Below are 23,629 nucleotides of genomic sequence, written 5' to 3' on the forward strand. Positions count from 1 at the left end.
GCTAAGAGATGTTACTCGAAGCTTCAACACGAAGTAGAATGGTGTTGCCACCTGTTGAGGAAAATTTAAGAACACTCAATCCTATTTCGTGTTTTCCACAGCAGTCTGCAACCTCTTCATGATTTTTCCTCATATATTGTGGCAATTGAGAACTAAGTTTTATGATTCCAGAACGTAAACTTAATTTGCTGCACAACAGTAATTAAGGATCAGTACGCAATGACTTTTCCTTCAACTTCACAATACTCACAGCATGTCGTAATATTGACCAAATAGGTATTAAAAAAAAAAAAATTGTCACCTTTACTGAAGATCAAACTGATTTATCAACACAGGGGTAAATTAGTTCGCTGCTGGCTCTATTAAGTTCCTAGTAACCAGCAGGATCTAATTTAAATATACGTTCTTGCGTTCTACCACCGACAGCATTCGCTTTGATTTCTATAAAACTAATTTTTCAGGGTAACTTCTTTCATAGCCTGTACACATATCATCACCATAGGTATTCTGCCCTTACTGGCAGGTTACTTGCAGCAGCTGAGAAGCTTCCATGCTCCACGGTCCTCCGCTAACCTCTTCGTCTTCACGTATGATCTTTCTGTTTTTATAACATCCATTAATTGCAGTCTCCTTCGTCCCCTCCCTCTCTTTCCTATCACCATACTTCTAAGACGTCCCTCATGATACAATTTCTTTTTAGGCAATGTCCCAACCAGTTTCTTTTCCTCTTCTTAACAATATCTAGAAATGTTCTTTTCTCCCCCACCATTTCTAACACCCTCTCATTCGTTTTCCGCTCGACCCAACTAATTCTTTCCATTCTTTTCCACATCCACATTTCGAAGGATTCGAGTCGTTTTTCATCACTTTTACGTAATGTCCACGTTTCCGCCCCATACAACACAACACTCCACACGAAGCATTTTATGTGTCTTTTTCTCAACTCTATTCCAGGTCCCACAAAGCTGACTTTTCTTATTCCTAAAGGCTACTTTCGCCATTCCTATCCTTGGTTTTATTTCACGTTCGCACTTCATGTCATATCTAAGAATACTATCCAGATATCGAAAACTATTCACTTGTTCTATTTTCTCCCCTCCCACTTTTATATTTGACACAGACCATTTCGTTCCAATCACCATGTCTTTTGTTTCTCTAACATTTATTTTCATCCCATATTCTTCAAAGCCCTTCCTCAGGTTTTCTAACATCTTATTGATTTTCTGTTCAAATTCTGCAACAAGTGCCATATTTGTCTGCAAATCTTATATATCTAATCATTCTACCTCCTACTGAAATGCCGTCTTCAACATGTAGGCTCTTTTTCACTATTTCTTCTAGATAGATATTAAATAGTGTTGGCGAGAGACAGCACCCTTGTCGAACTCCCTTTTTAATTGCACTCTCCTCCGTCAGTTCTTCCCCTACCAAAACACTTACTTGTTGGTTCATATATAAGTTTCTTATGAGTCTTCGATCTTTCCATTTCAACCCAATTTTCCTTTGAACTCCCAACAATTCCCAATTCACGCGGTCAAAAGCCTTTTCTACATCAATAAATACAACATACACTTTTTTCCCTTTTTCTATAAATCTTTCACCGATTGCCCTTAATAATTCAATAGCATCTCTTGTGCCCTTACCTCTTGTGAACCCGAACTGCTCCTCCTCAACTTCTTCATTTGCTTCTTCCATATAACCTTCTGTTCAGTATTCGGAGCAAAATTTTAGTTGCATGAGATATGAGACTAATAGTTCTATAATCCTCACATCTCTTTGGGTTCGATTTCTTAGCCATCGGTATCATGATCGTTTTCAGAAAGTCTCTTGGCCATTCTCCTGTTTCATATATTTCATTGCATAGTCGGAACAATTCTTTCTTTCCCTTGTGCCCCATAGTTTTTAATGAATTCGATTGGTATATTATCTATCCCGGTTGCCTTTCCATGCCTTTTCAAACTCATCCCGAAGAATACTAAATCCTTTATCATCCTGTCTTACTTCATTTTCTACTTCAACATTTAGGCCACACGGTCTATCCCTACTCTCATATAAGTCTTCAATATATTCTTTCCACCTTCCTATGGCCTCATTTCTCTCGCCGACTACCTTCCCATTCTTATTTTCTACTGCCATTGTAATATTGCCTTGTTTCCTCCGAAATTAAATAGATTTCACCTCCTTATACATTTTTTCATATTTCCCAACTCTTTCTAATTCTCTTATGTCCTCGTATTTTCTTTTGTAAAACTCTTCCCTCGCTCTGTCTGTTTCTCTCCGTAATTCATTATTTAACTTTCTGTACACATCTACGTAACAGTTTTAACAAAAAGAAACTAGTGAGTGTTGAATTAAAACATAGTCTCCATTATATTTCCATAATTAATATGACGTGGATTACTAAGTGGTAAGTCACAATAGCTTCTATCATTTGTTCCCACAGCGATTTTGTTCCTCGATTATTACAATCATAAACTTGCATAAATGCAAGTTGATACTAACCTCCTGCTGTACGTGTTGGTCCCAGTTGGGTATGTATGCAGCAGCAAACCAATTCCCAGGCAGGGGATTATATACTGGAAACACTGTAGCATCGTGTGGCTGATATGCTGACTTAGTAGTAATAAAGTATAATGAAGTTCTACCAAGAAATAAAGTTGGTGGGTAGCTCGCATTGTCTGGGTTCATCACAGGATAACTACCATGTTGTATACAGCTGAAATTTATAAATGTATAATTAGAAACAGAAAACATGCACACAAATGTGTCCTTTTCGACTTAACAAATAGAAAGTTCATGACTTTACCTTGAATGAGGTTTGGAATGCAACGACGATTATGTAACCTAGAAAAACGTGAATGAGCTGATAGGAAAATTTTCGTTCTTGAATTTTTAAGAAATTCTTAAATACGACTTCTAATGTTGTAACCAATCTATATATAATAGTACAGAGATTCACTCTCGCTCACTATGTGTGAGCACAGACAGAAACTTGGGGAACAAAATAGTCTTGACATATGTCTCCAACTTTTTACAACATTGTCACTAAAACTGTAAATTTTATGATTTTAATATTAAAATGTACTGAATCTGTAGACTTTTTAAACAATTGAAATGGATGTAAAGACGCTTTTAACTGATAATGTTTGTTCTTTTCTTTACAGTATCATCTACTTGTAGTCAATATACAAACTACACTAATCAATGTTTAAGATGTATATTTAACCTTTTCTAAGAACTCTGATGAATGTCTTCTGTGGGTCAGGATTAAAAAAATATCTTATAACAATAGTTGATAAGAAGTGTTACAAATCACTATAATGAGATGCACTATAATCATTTATTTTTTCCATCTACTTTCGGTGAATTTAATTTGAAACTAGTACAGTATTATCATCCTTAAGAGTATTTAGAGCAATACATTGTGCTTCGAACAAAACATAAGAGAACAATCGAGTAAAAACTTTACGGTTTACTACATCAAGGAAAATATATACAAATTATCATAAATGAATGAAACTTACCTCTTGACACCTTTAGATCGCAGAGCTAAAATGCTGTTGAAAATTATTTTTTGCCTACCATCGTACGAACTTGGCGTATACAGGACAAAAGTGGGGAACATAATGGTAAACAAAACTGCATAGTTTTAATATAAATTTAAATAAATAAATGTAAAAAGCTTCCGTTCTAGGTATCAATTTACCTAGCCGATGGAAGTTTGAAACCATTATGTGTAACTTCATTCAGAGTATTTTAAGTAACGAAACAGTCGTACCATCCAAGTATTTGGAAATGAAATGAAATGAAATCTTTGAGTTTTACGTCCCACGGTTATGCCGGTTAGGCTAAAGGAGACGGTGATTATGAGAGATGAGTGAAATGGTGGAATGAAGAAAGTGGGAGGAAACGGGAGAACCCCGAGAAAACCCACGAGCACGGTGTTTGTCCACCACAAAGTTCACTTGGCGGGGGCTGGGATCGAACCCGGGACCCCAAGCACCAGAGGTGAACGCTCTACCACTGAGCCACCGCGCCCCCCCTCATCCAAGTATTTGGTTATCTCATCTTTTGTTATTCCTTTATTTCAAGTCATTATCTCTATACGTGTAAAACGCTACATTCTTATCAAAAGTTATTCCACAGTATATTTCAACAAAACTTACGAACTAAACGACCAACAAACACTTCGTGAAGTGCTGTAGAAATTATGTGTGAGATAATGTGAAATACAGACAAAACAAGTATTAAAACTTGTATAGCATGTAGGTCCGGAGGTTTGAAATCTAGCTACGGTTTTTACTGATTTTTCTAACCTATACCAAGCAAATACAAGATGTACACATATTTTACAGACATCTTGCTTTCCCATCCCCTGTTCCATCGATACTGTAATAAGACACACATTGAGGCATTGGTAGGAATAAGGAAGACAAAATACTAGTATCATGTTTCACAAATTGGCTAATTCTGTAGTATTGTAGGTATTTCAAAACTTAAGAGTGAAGGACATAACAAATGACACGTGAGAGAGACAGAGTAATATGCTGAGTTATTATTATATTAACAGACTTGGATTTTCATGTTCTATTATTTCCAAAGGTTAAACGCGCACAGGTTAAGAACTGACGACAATGTGAGTTGTCATGGTAGAATTTACATATAGTATGTTCATGGTTGGCTGACGTGTACTGATGTGCTAACCAATACACAACTAAGGCCATCTTTTATGTTTCGGTATTTAGAAGGAGAAAGGAAAGTATAGAACGGTACGTATGAAGTAGTTTTCTGGAACTGAGGTCGTTGTGCTTTGCAGAGAAGTACAAATATTGCCATTGCAAGGTAGAGGGATATAGGAGTACAAGCATTGAAATATATATATATATATATATATATATATATATATATATATATATAAAAGACACAGTATTGTTCAACAGCTTTCTACAGTTATGTTCAACAAGTTTTCACACAATATTTAAGGATTTTGAAATAATGCTTTACAAATGAAATGGAATCTTTGTGTTTTGCGTACGTTCAGTCATTTAGAGGGCAATCGTTATCTCATAATCAAATGGCTGAAAACACTAACTAAAGTTATATCTCAAAATACACTGATACAAAATTAAACATTTTAAGCTTCATTTCTAATACGTGATTTTCATCTGGAAAGCGTCCATGTCTTTCAACCATGATGAGTATACGTAGTACTTACCGCAAGTTCTCAGCATCACTCACGAATTTTCAGCAACGCTTGTGCCAATACGTACTTAAATTGCGTTCTCTATAGCTATATCTATCGTATCTCTGACACAGGGATAACCAAATGGAGATACGAACAAAAAAGGGCAAGGTATTTGAAGACAATCGTATGCAAACGAGGTCTAAAGTCTGTTTTTCTTCTCTTGCATTTGCACATCTGTATCCGACGTAAAAATAACTCGCTTTAGGAGGAAAGTGTGTCGTCGTATTCACCTCTGGGATATATTCTTCTTTCATTTTCTATACTTGACTCCTGATTTAGTGACGTTACGTCACAAAATTATGGGTAAATGGATAAATAATGCGTCCATAATCAGTAAAAGAATACCACCTTCCCTTTCCTCTCAACCCTTCCTCAGTGTCGTCTAGGGTTTCTACATGATAATGCTTTGAACGATTTATAGGATCCAATATCGACCAGTATTTTCGCCTGGACAAAGTACTATCTCTCCAGACTAGTAAGCATATGAAACATCGAAATTAATAGAGCACGGGTTACATCAAAGATTTCCTGCATTTTATATTAAAACAATTCTATAGCTCAATAGTATGAAAATATGGATTTAAAATATATGACGGTCTGAAGCAAAGCCAAAGTTTTTCAAACCGCATGTTTATAAAGTTACTACTTAATATTTAACACCAATAATGATGAAATACAATTTATCAATAGACAAACTACTTACGAACTGGTAACCAATTCACGTTCTTTTTTCCTGTTGATACACAGACATAAATATCAACCAGGCAGAAGATGAATTTACCACACAAAACTGCATTGTACTAACCACAGAATTCTTAGAACATTAACGTTTGATAATTTTGTTACACAATTATGCTCCTTTAAGATGGAAACCAAGAGCAATAACTCTAAACTAACCTTATATAATATTTCAAATATTTTATTTATTTATATTTTCCTTTCTTTCTTTCTCTCCATTGTGCCCAATATTTTTGTTCATGCTTAGACATGTTCCAGTCTACAATATGTATTCCCTAGAAATCATTTACTGTTTTACATTGCATTCTATCTACCATTCCTTTTGATTGTTTGTTTGATTTTCTTTTTTAAATTTAGATGACTCAATATTCATGATTCATCTTACATATTTATTTGTCACAGTAAAGATGTGCCAATCTATTTACAACATGTCTCAACATTTCTCTAGTAGAATAAGGAATCCACACGAACTAGAACATCCCTTTTCGTTTCTCCATTACATCAAGCATATAACTGAACTGCAATACGAATTGACGTAAAAGAGTGACAAATTATTAATCTAATAAAGGGTATGACAGTATGTTCCCAGTAGAAGTTTATGTGGTTCCTATCCCATGTACAGCTAATAGTACACGTCTCATATAGCGTTGATGCTGGAAAGAGATACTATGGGAGGAAAGAGGGATTGAATATTTTTTCGTCATTCACCAAATCTCCAAAACTGTTGGGAGTAGGAAACCGAAATTTTGCACAAATGTTGACGTTGAGTTTCTAGGCTTACAATCAAACGAGTTTCGCAAAATGCGACCCCTAAGAGTGTGAAAATGAAGTTTGAACTTATTTCGACGTTCCTCCGAAACTTTTGGGTGTAGGTACTTGAAATTGTGTCTCAATGCTGTACATAAAACCTAGGCTTTGGACGAGATACTGCGAAATGCAACCACTAGAGAAAGGGAAATGGAACCTACTTTCACCTTTCATCAGATTTCCAAAACGTTCGGATGTAGGAAATTGAAATTTTGTTCCAATTTTCTCAATGAATCCTGTATTTAACACACACTTTTCTCCTAGGCTGTGTATAAAACACACTTTAGTAAGATGCAACCCCTCAGGAGAGGGGAAGGTGTTTGAACTTTTTTCACCTTTTATCCAACTTTGAAACCACTAGACATAGGGAATTGAAAGTTTGTACAAATATGCCTTAACCATAGTTTGTGGATAAGATGAGATTCTCCAAAATCAGACTCTCCACCGGGAAGGGAAAGGGGTTGAATTTTTTCTCGCCTTACATTTGATCTTCGAAACCGCTGGCTGCAGGAAACTAAAATTTTGTAAAAATGTCATCTCACACTCCGAGACGGAGTTTTGTAAAATTCAACACATTAAGAGGGTGGAAAGGAGAATACGTTTTCTCACTGTTCATCAAATTTTAGGAATTATTCGGCCTAGACGTTGAACTTTCTTACAAAAATATCTATACCCTAGACTATAGATATGGTGGACTTTATTGCACTCAAAACAGTGGGTAGACGAATTAAAAGGTTTTCCATTATTACACATTTCTTTTGAAACAGAATACATGACATGAAATCTATACTTGCATTTTTTATATATAGTTAATGAATATCTCATATGAAAAGGAGATTTGGCTAAGTGCCAATACTCAGAAAAATAATTGAGAGGTGACTTCTGGAAAATTTATTTTGGAGGCTAAGAATTTTAAGTAACAATTCAATCAAACGAGAGAAATCTTCAGATTTTGATAAGAAAAAAACGATTTAATCTGGTCACAACGTTGACAGAACTAGTTTAGGGACATCTCTGGGAAAACAAATTTCAGTAGGATGGCGATGCACTAAAGATTTATGTCTAATGATTTACATGAATTGGAGTGAATCTATCATTTTTGTGAAAAAAAGTTTAATTCGGTGTTGATATGAAAAGTTGTTTATGAACAACTGTGTCAAGCTCTACGTAATTCTAGTGAAACGGAACTTGGATTAAAAATTATTCTTAAACCAGAAAAAGTTTACGTACATCTGTGAAATATTTCGGAAAAATGTTATTCTTCCCAGGAACTTCTTACTTTCTTAAAACTAAGACACGGAAAGGAACGAAAGCAATCTTTCCGAGTAGCATTTTAAAAATCAGTCTTCCTAGGCTTCCATTTTAAAGCTTCCTTACGGGAGAGGCTGTGCCTATGGTTATCAACCAAAGGAAGCACTGAGTAAGTCTTACATTTCTCTTACTGTTTTAAAGATCTCACGCACTCAGATACAGAATAACATTAAGTGGTCTCTGCAACTATCTATGGGAGACAAGCAGATAGTTCCAAAGAATTAAAAAATCATCATTCACTATAAAGTTTCAAACAGTAACATATTCATTTCTATCATAAGGCACCTGTAAAATTAATTAAAATAATTTTCGTTTCTTTAGCTACACACACTGACCCAATGTAACAAATATAAAAATGCTTAAAGAGCACTGTTCAATAGAAATACATAATGCAATATTCCGCTACAATACTATAAAGCTTAAACTCTACACGTGAGTACAGGATGTTGAATATCCTTTCATTTTACGTTGCTGAAGACAGAAGCACTACTATCTAGTGTTTCTTCGTGGTTATCCTCTCCCTTTCTTGTAATGTATTTCAGTCCAAACTCAATTAATTAACTGATATTACAAAATAAAACTAATTATATTCATACAAACTGCCTTGTTGTATGAAGAACTAGAACTAAACAGCATTAATATAGCTTCGATGCATTAAAATGACAATATTTATGCTTCAACTACATTTTTCTTAGCTCCTCCTGTTCATATAACTTATTAAATGTTATACAAGTTATAGTATCCTGCTACAGAATTTATTGCTATGTTGCTAATACTATCAAAAGATATGCATCTATCATAAAAATAAGATCTTAAAAATTCCAACGCACTTCTGGATAGTCTGAATACATTTAGAAGACAGAATTTTTTGTTAAGTTAAATAAATTATTTCTGGCAATGCATTCTTACGTCTAGTACTTTAGACGAAAATAAAGCCATACATATTATGCTTTATTCACTCGACGTAGGTAAAATGGAAAATGACAAAGATACACATCTTAACTCCAATGAAATGCTTCAGCTTTAAAAAGAAATTCTGACTAGATTAAAAAAAAAAAATCACAATTGGAATAAAATTAGGATTACTCAAGTATACGCAAACTACTTTCAAGCAGCGTCTCACTGTTATATATATATATATATATATATATATATATATATATATATATATATATATATATATATGAATATGCATATTGTCACTTATTGTCACGATATAGTCTATGTGTAACATGCCTAATGGCAAAATATCACGGATAGTAAACTACTTTTATGACGAACCTCATTCATTGATCATTTAGCATAAGCATACTTTTCAACTTACATGTGAACCTCTCTGACAGGACAATTTGGATTATCCATGAAAGCAGCGAATTCCCAAGTTGCCCGGCTAACATCGACAGGGACATTGTAATGGAATAATGTGATATCTGCATAACTTCTGTATGGATGGAGCATTCCCTCTTGACTAGCTTCAGGCAGCACACCAACGCCGCATACTCCTAAAAGTGCAAGATATGTCTATTGTCAAACATTAAACGTTAATTTAGGAAAATGTGTGTTTTAGTCTAAATCAGGTTTGATTTTTACACGTTCTAGACAAAAAATGTAGATAATGTACTTTTTTTTTCTAGAACACGTGAAGGCAGAATTAAAAGGGACAGAACATTTATATTCAAAAGATTATGGGTCATGACTGAGCAATATAAATAAATAACAGTGATGTAAGATAGGAGCATTTATCATTATATGATAGTAACACAATGCATCTTGTTAATACTATTTCAATTATTATATATACATTATACGGCGTATCCCAAAATACTTATCCAGATTACAAATATATATTTTTTTTATTTGTTGTTTTGATTTGTACTTGTTAGGACGTTGAATAACTAAAATTTTGTTTGTATAACTTTAGGGCTCGGTCAACTGAAGCGCCACATTAGTATAAATGTAAAAGTGTATCTGTCGCCGCAAGAAAAGGTGAAATGAGTACTGTGGCTAGTTATGGTGAAGTTACCAACCAGTGTGCAACGGAAGTTCAGAACCACATACATGGAATATCCATTTGATATCAAATTAAGCGAAACCTGAAACAGTTCTCAGAAACAGGTTTAATAGGAAAACGAAAAAGCAGTAGACGATGTTCATGGTCTGAAGACACTGAGAAAACAACCGGGCAGCAATCATCTGATAACCAAGTTAATCACTGAGACAGGGTTAACGCCAATAACAATAACCAAAGACTACATACAGTGCATAGAGTGTTACGCAAATGTATAAAACCCTATCATTACAAGATTTGAACTACACAAGAATTGAATCCACAGGACTTCGAAAAATGCGACTATCCCGTACTGATGAAAATGAACATTTCTTAAAGGAGATGGCATTTTCTGATGAAAGCATGCTACATGTTAAGTGTTGTTAATAGGAATGATATTCTTTTTTGGAGGGTCAGAAAAGCCACGGGTATTTTCTGGAGTATATCAGGAACAATCCGAAGATAATGTGTAGTGTGCGGTAATGGATAGCAAGATTACTGGACCTTTCTTTATAACGATTTCAGTTTAACAAAACCCCTTTATATTTACCCTGTCGTGTGTCAGTCAGAAAAAAAAAAACTCAAGAACTACTTGATAGATTAAACTAAATTTGGTGAGAATGTAGAGAGTCATAAGTTACGAAGTGAGTTCGTTCATGGAGTTGGTATTCAAACCGGATGTGGGAGAAATACACCACTCCCGTTTTTTAAGTTGATCACTATAGAGAAAGAACCGGGATAGATATCGTCTATCGCGTTCTAAGAATAGATATCGTCTTCTCTCTTTACCAGCTATTCAAACCGGAAGTGGCAAAATCAACTACTTCACGTTTTAACGCTGATAACCATAGAATTAAAACCGCAATAGATTGCAAAAATTTGTCTTCTGCAATCAATTATGCGTCCCAAGAATACATTCCATCTCCACTCTAATCTCTTTACGAAAACCAGGCGTGGTAAAAATATACCACCACTTCCAGTATCAACAGTGAGAAAATATCACGCTACAGAAATCAAACTCCTTCACGTGATGTACACGGGAAACTGCTACTTGTCTTACGAAAGCAACTGTGACTGTTAATAAAGTAAGTTCTCTCAGGTTACAAATCACGTGAAAATATTGACATCAGACGTTTCGAATGCAGACTTGCATTCATCTCCAGGTATTGTTACAAAGAGACCGGAGATACGTGGAGGCGGGGATATGAACAGAGGCCTGTGATTGGCTGAGGAAAACGTTGGCTACTGATAGGTCATTGTTGTGATTACGAAAAGGATCTTTGTTCAATACTTTTTTTTTTTTCTGAAAATGACCGACCAGATAGTACTGTTGAAATTTATTGTCTTTATTGAGATTGTTGCTTTCACGGCTATGGCTTCCTTTATTATTCTGTCCCAAGAATTGCTGCATTTGGTTACTATGGTGGAATTTATGAAATTAATCCTATGTCTCAGCTCTAAATTATGCTTCGCTGGTCCTGTCTTTTCGGTTTGCTGAAGTCTAATGTGAAGCTGTTGTGTTCTTTACATTCTTGTTCTGTGGTGCGTTCAGTTTCCCCTATGTATGATCTACCACATTTACAAAGGATACGATATATTCCAGGAGTGCGCAGGGCAGGCTATCCTTTACTGTCTCGAGTAACGATCTGATCTTGGCTGGAGGTTTGTGAATGACTCTTCTACCATGTCTGGCAAGTATTCTGCTGAGTTTACCAAAGATATGGCCGATTAAAGGTAATATGGTAGTAGAAAGATAATCCTCACTCTTTACCTTTTCGATCACCTTTCATTGGAAAGTAACGACCCTTTCTATGGCTATGTTGATATCTGTAAGACTGTAGTCATTCTCTTATAGCGACAAACGAACGTGACTGAATACCTTCTGTAAATTTTCCTGGTCATTATTTACTAATAACAGCTTCAATGTTTGTCGTGGACAAGTGGTTAGTATTCTCGCTTTCAAAGCAATAGATCTAAAATCGATCCCAAGTAAGGCACTCTTTTGCTTTTACCAACGAGTAACATTTGTTTCAAAATCATTCACTTATTCTGTGGAATATCTGAAATGATAACAACGAGTAAGAAGAATAACCATCCATCAACGTCGCGTAGAGAAGGCATTGAAGTCCATAGCATCAACAAAAATAAAGAAAAGAAAAAAGAAAAGCAAACTGGAAAACAAAAACAAAAAATGTAAAGGAAATGCATACAAATACACAAAATAATGATGCTAATAAGCGGAAAGTTGTGAGGGGAAAAGGTCTGCTTGCTCCATTGGTATAAATAATTTTTTTCACTTGCATACTTGTCAGTCACCTGAAAGAAAGTTTCGTCTAGGAAATTCTTTTTAATACAATCGAAAAGTTATTATAAATTATATCACTGGTATGGAAGGTCCCCAGCATACACACGTATTTTATAAAAAAAAATTACAACTGTATAATGTATACCCTTAACTAAAAAGCAATACAGAAAGACTAACTGAAATATCTGACCTTTGCACGAGAAAAATAGATTTATGCCAAATATTTGAAAGGTATAATTTAACTTCCTTTCTTCCCCTTAGGATACGTATTTGAATGGAAGTATAAAAACCCTGCTCGGCCCAAATCTAGCTAACTACTTTCCAAAATTCATCAGCAATAGTTCAAATACTTTCCCATGATAATGAAGAGAGAACGTCGACATCGTTTCTATATACTGAGAAAAATATTATAGAAATTACCCTCCTCTCTCCGCATTAGAAGCGGAATTTTCTGAAACGCTGGGCATGTCCCCTTATTTAAATACTTCATATTTCAAGTTTCAAATCTCTAACATGAGAGCTCGTGAGATACTCTATTTTGTATACATTTTGAAATCCTTCCTTCCCCTGAGGATACGCATTTTAATAAAAGTGGCATGACAAAAATCCCGGTTCGACGTATACGCAGATTGTCACAAGCACTTCAGGGTAGCCCTAATTGGTTCTACTCGTCGCCAACCAACCACCTTAAACGTAACGCCTAGAAGCGTCCGACGCATCTATGAGTATTTAAAGTCTCGTCCTTTTAAAATTTAAATAGACCAACGCTCCTTCCTGGTTATTTGAATCTGTGGAATGAATTTTACAAGGAATTGTTGTAAATGACTTAATAATAAACATCGAGATTCCTTTATATTATGTCGGTGAGAGTAAATTATATCCTACAAATAGCTCATAGGAAAAGTAATCGCCTGGTGATACATTAGGGGAGCGTGAAGGCCATTCAACGTCTCCGAAACAAGACTCTTCATTAAAAAGAAGGCAATAAGTGTTTCAGCGTTTTCGAAAATTCGCTTCAAAGGAGGAAAGGGATAATGTTTCTCTAATAATGAAATTTGCTTTTCTTTATTCAGAAAATGCCGAATGTAAAGATATGTTTAAGTTAGAGGTGTGGAGGTTTTTTTTTTTTCTTTTTCCTTATAAATAAGGAAACTATTATATATAAAAAAACTGTTAATATAAACTTTTAATGAAATATGTTTCAGCATTGAAAAAAAAATCCGCTCCAAAATAGATTTCTCTTTCTCCTAAATGCTTCTTTCGCCATTCCTATCCTTGCCTTTATTTCACATTCGCACTTCATGTTTACACTTATAATACTACCCAAGTATCGAAAATAATCACCTGTTCTGTTCTTCCTTCCTACTTGTACTGTGTTCACGTGTAGCCATAGTCTTATAAGATGGCTATATCAATCTGTACGTGAAAGGTATCAGAGCGAAAAGTGGTTTAACATAGCGAAAAGCGAATTCTTAGAATCGATTGAGTGTTTCAGGAATAGATTCCATCTCCTCCATTATCCCAGTATAAGTAAATAATTTCTTGTCTTAACGGTGATTGATATATAGCAAAAATGATAATATATAACGAGAAGTGGTTTGCTGCAATTGATTCACAATTCAGCAATGATCGCCATAGCATATTGCAACAGAAGTAGTAGAAGTACTACCATTTCCGGTTTTGGTACTGATCTCCATAGTACAAAAACAGTCAAATATCGCTTCAGTGTCCTAATAAAAAGTTACATCTCGATCTTTATTCCTCTGCTTAAACCGGAAGTGGTAAAAATCAACGACTTGTGGTTTCAACACCAATCGACATATTGAAGAAAAGAAAGAAATTAAAAAAAAAAAAAAAAAAAAAAAAACAGTAATGTTTAGTGAGCTTTAGGTTTGATTGTTTGGAGCTTAGCGTCCCTGTTCAGCAACGATAGTTTACGAAATGTACACCTACACCTTCATGGTGGAATGTGAACCACCGTAATGTGTACAAACATCAATGCTTTCCTACCGGGGATTGAACTCGGACATAGTGCAGCATGCACTAGCCAACTACACCAGCGGAAAGGGGTACAAGTAGATAGTGGAAACAAGTTCTTTTATTACAGAATTGGTGTAATAGATGGACAGGTTCTGTGTCAGACTTTAATGCTCTATTACAATTGGGAGTGACACAAATATACTGCCATTTCAAGTTTCAATATTGATAATAGTGCAAATACGGTAAGAGAGCGATAAATATACATTTAATATGGCTTTAACGTCCCAAACATAATCTTCCTTCGATCTTTGTCGTTCCATTCAAAACGAACGTGATGAAGTCTACGATTCAGGTTTCAATATTGACCGCCATAGTGAAAAATAAATAATACATAAAAAAGTAGTAGTAGATAGTGATAATACACTTTTTATGTGGAACAAAATCCCAAGAAATTATTTTATCTCAGCTACTACTCTTCTAGCAGTGTTGGGCAAAATCAATTGAAATCAATTGCAATTGATCAATCAATTGAAAGTAATTGCTCTGAAAATTAATTGCAATTGATTTCAATTGCAATTGATTTCAATTTGTAATTGACAATTAATTTCAGTTGCAATTGAATTCAATCATAAAATTTGCAATTAAATTTTCGTCAATTGTTAATTGTTAATTGGTCACCAGGCAATTGAAATTTTTAATTGTTAATTGTCAATCGCAAAGGGTGCAATTAAAAAATTTAATTGTTAAATGCAATTGACAATTGAAACTTGTAATTGTTAATTGCAATTGAAATCAGCAATTAAAAATGAAGACAAGAACACGTGAGTATATTGTGTTGTCCACTTGTTACTGTTTTACATACTTCAAATAAGGTACTGATAAGAAATGCTGGATAACTACCATCCCTTCGCCAACCTAGGAAGAAAGTCGTGAAACTAAGTATTTTTTAAATATTATGTTTATGGTTCTATCTCCCTCGAAAGAATTCTATATGCCCGTCATGCATACAATAGGAATGGGCACGAGCAAGTTCGAGCGAGTTTTCTTTAAAACTCGACTCGACTCGAAGCAGACAACTTTGAGCTCGACTCGAGAATTCGGTTCGAAAAATTTCCCCCAACTCGACTCGAATTCGGATCGAGTTTCCACCGAGTCAATCCGAGCTAAATTCTTTGTGTAATTCCAAGTACTACTCTCTTCAAGTATCCTAGATAGACAATATAATTATCAATGATACTACTACTATTACTATAACTAATTATTATTATACCACCGTGTATCTGTATAAACATAAAATATAGGCGGTTTGTATTTGAATACTAAAAATTAGTTGACTGTTGATCTCGGTCATCAAGAAATCTTCAGGAGGCAAGGACATCGGTCACGAGGTACTAGGTTTGAGTTCAGGCGGAGCAAGTATTCGGGTTCGAGCCAAAAATTGTTAAAAGGTATAGGACTCCAGCCAAACATGTTCAAAACTGCTCGACCGGGGTTTAGGGTTGTCAACGACTCAAGCAGCTCGCTCACAGCTCATTCACTTATCGAGCTGAATCGAGAAGTGAGCCGAGCCAACAGCTCATCCAACTGAGCCAGCTCGAGCCGATGGCTCACACGAGCCGAACCGAACCGAGCTGATTGCTTACCCCAACCGAGCCGGTTCGAGCCATTGGCTCAGTTAAGCTGACTCGAACCCAGCCTATGGACTCGTTTCAACGGAACTGGTTCGAGCTATTGGCTCCAATCGAGCCGAGTCGATGACTCGCCTCTACCGAGCCGGCTCAAGCCATCGGCTCAATTGAGCCCAGTCGATGGGTCATCCCAACTAAGCCAGCTCAAGCTGTACGCTCAGTTGAACCGAGCCGAGCCGGTTGACACCACGATCCCGGTTGGGCTTCTACTTTGGTTAAAAAATTGGACTGTACAGTTCTCAGCCTTGATGGTAAGAACTACAGTATATACAGTGAAACCTCTACTAACGGACACCTCCCATAACGGACATATTTTGTAATCCCCAAACACCGTAATAGGAAATAACATGTTGGTAAACCTCTCTAAAGCGGACACTCTCTAGTACGGACACGGACAGTCTTTCTTGTCTTTTATAGGTATTATTTACCTCCGTATTACAGACACTTTCTCTAGAAACAAGTTGGAAAGTGCAGTAAAAATACACTTTTAATAATTCATACTATGTCACCAAGGAAGAACATGAGGGTGTGACAACATTTTGCCTTCTCAACTGTCTGTCCAGCAACTCTGAGGAAGGGTCTCTGTTTCACAACACCCTTATATCATTTGCTTGCATTCCACTTCCACCCAAGCTGTTTCAGAAACAAAAGTGATTGACAGTTGCCCATTGTTTGGGATGACACATCATTCTACTGTTCCGCTGGAATCTCTAACCAAGAGCAGACAAGTTTGGTATTTTTGACCACGGGTACGCATATTGACTTTTTAAAAAAGTAATTGCTGGATTGCAATTAATTCACAAATTAAAGCAACACACCGAAAACGTAGTACGTAGCGATAAATGTAAAGTGCAGAGAACCATAACATCTTATTCCCATGTTGTGCCATAACATAGGGAATTGGATGACGCAAGATAATGTAGATACAGTAACATTTTGGTAATATTCATAAATACGTGATTCATGCAAAAATATTTTTTTTTCTAATTGCATATTACCTTGTTTATTAATTTACATAAGAAAATATTGAATCCTCTGTAAGGCGGACACCTCTCTATAGCGGACAATTTTTGATTCCCCACGGCTGTCCGCTTTAGAGAGGTTTCACTGTACTTATATTGGTGCTCACGGCGTTATTAACTTGTTCCCCGACCAACGAATTTCGAGGTACTTTGTTTTGCATCTTTATTGCGTCTTTCGTGTCGCTTTATGCGTCTATTCCCACATTTTGTGCGTCACCGGAAGTGGGTCAAAATGGACCTACAAATATGGCGGAACAAGCTATTGCTGTTCGTCACCAATGAATTTCGAGGTCGTTTCCTTCGTTTGTGTGTCTACTTCCACGTTTTGTCCGTCATGGGAAGTGGGTTAAAATGGGTCCCCAAGGTGGGACGAAAATTAATCACTGTTCCGTCACCATCGAATTTCGAGGTCGCTTCTTTCGCTTCGTTTAGTGCCAGTACCTTGCCGTTTTGAGCGTGTATTTTCACGTTTTGTTTGTCACCGGAAGTGGGTCAAAATGGGCTTCCAAGATGGGACCAAAATGACCAAGAGTTTCGCCACTATCGAATTTCGAGGTCGTTAATTTCACATCACGTACCCTTTTGTGCATCTATTTCGACGTTTCGTGCGTCACTGGAAGACGGTTAAAATGGGCCTCAAATGTGGGACGAAAATGACCCTCTGCTCCGCCACTAACAAATTTCGTGGTCCTTCCTTTCGTATCGACTAGTGAATTTTCGTGCCGTTTCGTGCCCCTATTTCCACGTTTTGTACGCCACCGGAAGTCGGTCAAAATGGGCTTCCAAGATGGGACGAAAATGACCAAGAATTCCGCCACTATCGAATTTCGAAGTCGTTAATTTCACATCGCGTACCCTTTTGTGCGCCTATTTCGACGTTTTGTGCGTCACTGGAAGACGGTCAAAATGGGCCTCAAAGATGGGACGAAAATGACCCATTGCTCCGCCACTACCGAATTCCGAGGTTCTTCCTTTCGCATCGACTAGTGAATATCGTGCCGTTTCGTTCCCCTATTTCCACGTTTAGTGCGTCATCGGAAGTGGGTCAAAATGGGCTTCCAAGATGGGACGAAAATGACCAAGAGTTCCGCCACTATCGAATTTCGAAGTCGTTAATTTCACATCGCGTACCCTTTTGTGCGCCTATTTCGACGTTTTGTGCGTCACTGGAAGACGGTCGAAATGGGCCTCAAAGGTGGGACGAAAATGACCCATTGCTCCGCCACTATCGAATTTCGAGGTCCTTCCTTTCGCATCGACTAGTGATTTTGCGTGTCGTTTCGTTCCTCTATTTCCACGTTTTGTGCGTCACCGGAAGTGTGTCAAAATGATCAGATAAAATATCAATGTAAACAAACTGAACAGCGGGAGAACAATTAAGAAACATTCCTAAAATTGGATATATTTTCTGTGAATATATATCTAACAGCGTACATGTGTTTTCATTGGGAAGGCCGATGGGGGCTGAATTTGAACGTAAACACTGTCTGGAGTGTCACTATACATCTGAGCAACCCCAATAAATATGGATTCGACACAAATATTGTTCATTTTCTACTTTTACATGTCCCGGTGAACGCCCCCTCAGACCCCCTTGGCTCGAATTGTGAAAAAAATCTCTAAGCCCCAGCCGATACCACGAAAACTATGAATGTGACACTAATATATGCCATTTTCTACTACCTTTTACTTATCCCGGTAAAAGCCCCTATGATCCTCTGGTTCCAATTTTGAAAAAACGCCTCTGGCCCGCAGCCGATGAGGGCTGTATTTGGAAGTCAACGTCTGTGGAAGTATCACCATTCATCTCAGCGATAGCGAAAACTATGGATTTGACACTAATATCGGTCATTTTCCATTATTTTTACATGTCTCGCAATTCCCCACTCCGGTGACTCCCAGCCCGCAAACAATGGTGGCTAAATTTGATAATAATCGCTAATGAAAGTATCACCATTGATCTCAGCGACCGGAAAAACTACGGATTTGACACTAATATCGGTCATTGTGGATTATTTTTACATGTCTCGTGATCCCCTTTATAATGCCCCCCTTCCTTAGCTAATGGGGGCTAAATGTAAAGTAAACGCGGTCTTGAGATTCACCATTGAGCTCAGCGATCCCGAAAACTATGGATTTGACATTAATATCGGTCATTTTTGATTATTTTTACATGTCTCGGAACTCCCCCCTCTGGTGACCCAAGGCCCGCATACAACGGTGGATGAATTTGAAAGTCATCGCTAATAGTAGTGTCACCATTGATCTCAGCAACCGCGAAAACTATGAATTTGACACTAATATCAGTCATTTTGGATTACTTTTACGTTTCGGTCCCCCCCCCCCTCCGTTAACCCACGGCCCGCAGCCGAATAGGGTGAATTTGGAAGTTAATGCGATCAGAGTTTTACCATAGATCTCAGCGACCGCGAAAACTATGAAATCGACACTGATATCGGTCATTTTTACTACTTTTACATGTCCCTGTAAACGCCCCCCTGAGACCCCCTATTTTGTCAAAACCGATTCGCCTTGGTGTGGGACCTGGACCAAGGTATCTTTGACCACAATTTGGTAGCTCTCGGTCAACTTCTCTGGTCTCCAGGCCGGTCTCGGTAAACGTCCCCCTGAGACCTCCCTAGTTCAAAATTTGAAAAAAACTCTTCGTCTTGATCTGGGGCCTAGAACAAGCTACCCATGACCAAATTTTGAAAAGTTTCGATCCACTCGTCTGGTCCACAGGCCGCACAAAGATAGACAGACAGACACGAACAAACTCTTTATTTTATTTATATTAGAAAGGTCAAATCCGCCATTATTGTAATAGAGTGATGGTTGAGCGATTGATCGTAGAAATTCAAACTCCGATGAGTGATAATTTCATAGGCTTATTTTATTACAAGTTTAAACTCTTTAGTCAGTAGAGAAGAGGGCTTGAATCATGGGTCAGAGTTGATGACAATGGGTTTTGGTAGGTCTGTGGGTCACAGTGGGTGAGAGTGGTTCATGGTGGGTGGTGGGTCAGAGTGGGTCACGGTGGGTGGTGAGTCAATTGGTCGTGGCTAAAGTTTTCATTGCCCCACGCCCTCTCTGAACTACAGTGTTGAAAATTAATCAGTGAAAATCAATTGCAATTGATCAATCAATTGAAAGTAATTGCTGTGGAAATCAATTGCAATTGAATTAATTGCCAATTAATTTCAATTGCAATTGAATTTCTGAATTCAATTGCAAAAATGAAATCTTTGAGTTTTACGTCCCACGGTTATGCCAGTTAGGCTAAAGGAGACGGTGATGATGAGTAATGAATGAAATGGTGGAATGAAGAAAGTGGGAGGAAACGGGAGAACCCCGAGAAAACCCACGCACACGGTGTTTGTCCACCACAAAGTTCACTTGGCGGGGGCTGGGATCGAACCCGGGACCCCTAGCACCAGAGGTGAACGCTCTACCACTGAGCCACCGCGGCCCCCTGAATTCAATTGCAATTACTTTCCACTGCAATTACTTTCAATCAATTGATTAATTGCAATTGATTCTCCATTATTAATGGCCAACTGCAATTAACAATTAACCATTACTTACTTCAATTGTTAATTGCAATTAACAATTAAATTTACAAATTAATTGTTAATTTAATTGAAATTTGGCCAACACTGTCTTCTAGTGCAACCGGAAGTAGTTTAAACCTAGTACAATAACTGGTTTTAATAGTGGTTTCAGACATTAACAGTTGTATGGAATAGAAAAAAATGAAATCTTTGAGTTTTACGTCCCACGCATATGCCGGTTAGGCTAAAGTAGACGGTGATTATGAGAAATGAGTGAAATGAAAAAGTGGGAGGAAAAGGGAGAACCCCGAGAAAACCCACGAGCACGGTGTTTGTCCACCACAAAGTCTACACGTCGCGAGCTGGGATCGAAGCAGGGACCCCGAGCACCGGAGGTGAACGCTCTACCACTGAATCACCGCGCCCCCTACAGAGGCCCCGATGGCTTAGCGATAAAGCTCTCATCTCTGGTACGTAGGTTCTTTTGTTCGATCCCAGTTCGTGCAAAGTTAACTTTGTGGTGGATAATCATCCTGTTTAGTGGGTTTACTCGAGGTTCTCCCGTTTCCTCTCACTCTCTTCGTTCCGCCATTACAATCGTTATCACCATCACCACCACGTCCCTCAGCCTCAGAGATTAACATGGGACACACTACTACACCACTCGCCAACAGAAATAAATCACTAAGAAGGACAAACCGTATACCAATTTGCAGCATGGAAGGATAAACAATTGATTAGCATGACAGCGCTATGAAGCAGCAGAGGCAACAGGTATGCAATTGACCAAAACTAACCGGAGGCCGGCCAGGGAGACGGAGTTCAGGAGTAGAAGTAAGTTGGTGGGACGTGAGTGTTGTACTAGGTCAAAAAACGGCTGCCGTTGATTATGGTGGTCCTTGCTGCATGTTTCGGCCTTTGATCGCGGACGAATAGTGGTGTATCGAACGTGTGATTTATTCTGCGACAATGGTACGCATATTCGATGGAATGCGTCCACAGTGCAGAGCATATGGGCTGTATGGCTCCATGAAGACACTACGAAGCAACACGCCGATCCTAAAGACCTTACCACACTACGGGCCGCGAGAAAAGGCGGCTTTTCAGTATGGGTCTAGCGGATAGGGCAGATACACCCCGCACATTGGTACGAGTACTGCATGCTATTGCACAGCGAACAATTCTAAGTCGTTTGATAGAACAGGTCATATTTTCACGGCGCCCATTGTTGCTGTTTCCGCTGATTGTATAGCATAGGTATGGGAGATTACAGTGGTATCGCGCATGACGAGACGAATAGCACGACATCCTTTTCGAGACGAATCCTACTGTCGTGCACTTGCAGGTAGAAACAATTTCCCTCTGTGGGTGTACCCTCGTTTTCTTTCCATTTGAACACGACTGGTCCATGTTACACAACACCTCTTACACCGCCACCATTTACCACACGTTGCATAGACCGGTATGTTTAATTATTTGGTACCTGTAGCACAAAATATTTGTTTGCTAACTTTGGCACAGATATCTTGTCCCCTTATTAGTATTGCATTTTTAATGGAGACCAATGTAGAAAGAAACTGCATAGTTCGGAAGCGAGTTTCACGAAGTGAAACGAAAGTCACTTTGTTGGGAATATAGATATGAGTTTGGGCGGAAATTGTGTTGAAAATTACCACATAGGCGGAAAATGGAAAGCTAGCGGAGAGTTAGCCAGTGTAAAACAGTTAGACTGCTATTAGAATGAAAGGTTGAATTATTAGTAAGTGTGCACGTACATTGTTTACCTACACAACTGAGTTTTCAGCTTACATTTTATTTGTCATTTTGAAGTTAATAAGATTTTATGGGACTTAAATATTATTTTGCAGCTTAGTGTACATTGTATATAGAAAGATGAGGAGGTAGATCAGAGATAGACTAATTGTATGAAAACGGCAGTGGTACAGATATTGGTAGAGCGCGATGTCAATTAATCAGAAGAAGTGTATGAAAAACAACACATCTTTTTGAGATTATTCTATTCATGAAACCATCTATCTACCAAATGGATTAACACAGACAAAAATACAACTTAAGACCAGCAACATTAATATACGTTCTGTTTTAGTTTAATGTTTGCTAATTACAGAAGACAGCCGTAGTGAGGGTGACAACAAACCTTACACCCACCTTGTAAAGTTGCTACCAAAAAAAAAAAAAAAATATTTCGTGTATTATTCCAGAAAAATAATGTAAATAATTCAGGGAAATTAATCCGTTATTTTAGTTATTAAATAGTTTTTTGTCGGGTTGCCATAGAAGGAAAGCCACACTTTCGGTTGCCAGGTGGGCCAGTTCATCCCTGGTCCCGATATTCAATATATCCACAGCTAATTTCTATATCTACAGGCTTTCTCCTTGATCAGCAACCTGAAGACGCGCTATTTGTGGTGACAGGAACCCACATCGCATTGTGACTATATTAATTACAGTTGAATAATGGCTCAGTGGTAGACCATTCTCCTGTAGTACGAGGAGTCCCTGGTCCCACCCCAGGCCATGTGAATTTGTAGCTGACAGAAGCGCGTCCGTGGTATTTCTCAGGTTACTTCTGTTCCATCCCACTATCTCATTTCATAAATATTTACGTTCATTACTCATTCGCCTCCTTTAGCCTACAGGTTAAGTGGAAAGTAAAACTGAAAGATTTCATTTTATTTTACAACTGATCTTTTATTTTTTTTACAACTTTTGTATGTTTAAAAATGTTTTTCTGTATTATCCAGCAGTGTTGGCTGGTTTAAACCAGCTGTTTCTTTTTTAAAACAACTGGTTTAAACCAAAAAACGAAAAATGTTCGTAAACCCTTGGTGAACACACATTTGTAGGTTATCACGTTTCACTCCCGTATATTATTCGTATTATATTCAGACCTAAATTCCCCATTCATTACTCA

The 23,629-nt window shown here is 37.5% G+C and overlaps 1 protein-coding gene across 1 annotated transcript in view; it reads right to left on the bottom strand.

Annotated features, from left to right (window-relative positions):
- The window catches only part of LOC145688131 (post-GPI attachment to proteins factor 6-like), an 89,724-nt gene that overhangs the window by 63,004 nt on the left and 3,091 nt on the right, over positions 1-23,629 (bottom strand). Inside the window, exons 2-3 of the mRNA XM_081761918.1 lie at positions 9,426-9,603; positions 2,503-2,716 (exon numbers count right to left, since the gene is read on the bottom strand). Coding sequence (XP_081618044.1) covers positions 2,503-2,716; positions 9,426-9,603 — 392 coding nt within the window. The remainder of the gene's footprint in view (positions 1-2,502; positions 2,717-9,425; positions 9,604-23,629) is intronic.

This window comes from Thermobia domestica, chromosome 6 (genome assembly GCF_964235325.1).
Source record: "Thermobia domestica chromosome 6, izTheDome1.hap1.1, whole genome shotgun sequence".
NCBI classification, from domain to species: Eukaryota; Metazoa; Arthropoda; class Insecta; order Zygentoma; family Lepismatidae; genus Thermobia; species Thermobia domestica.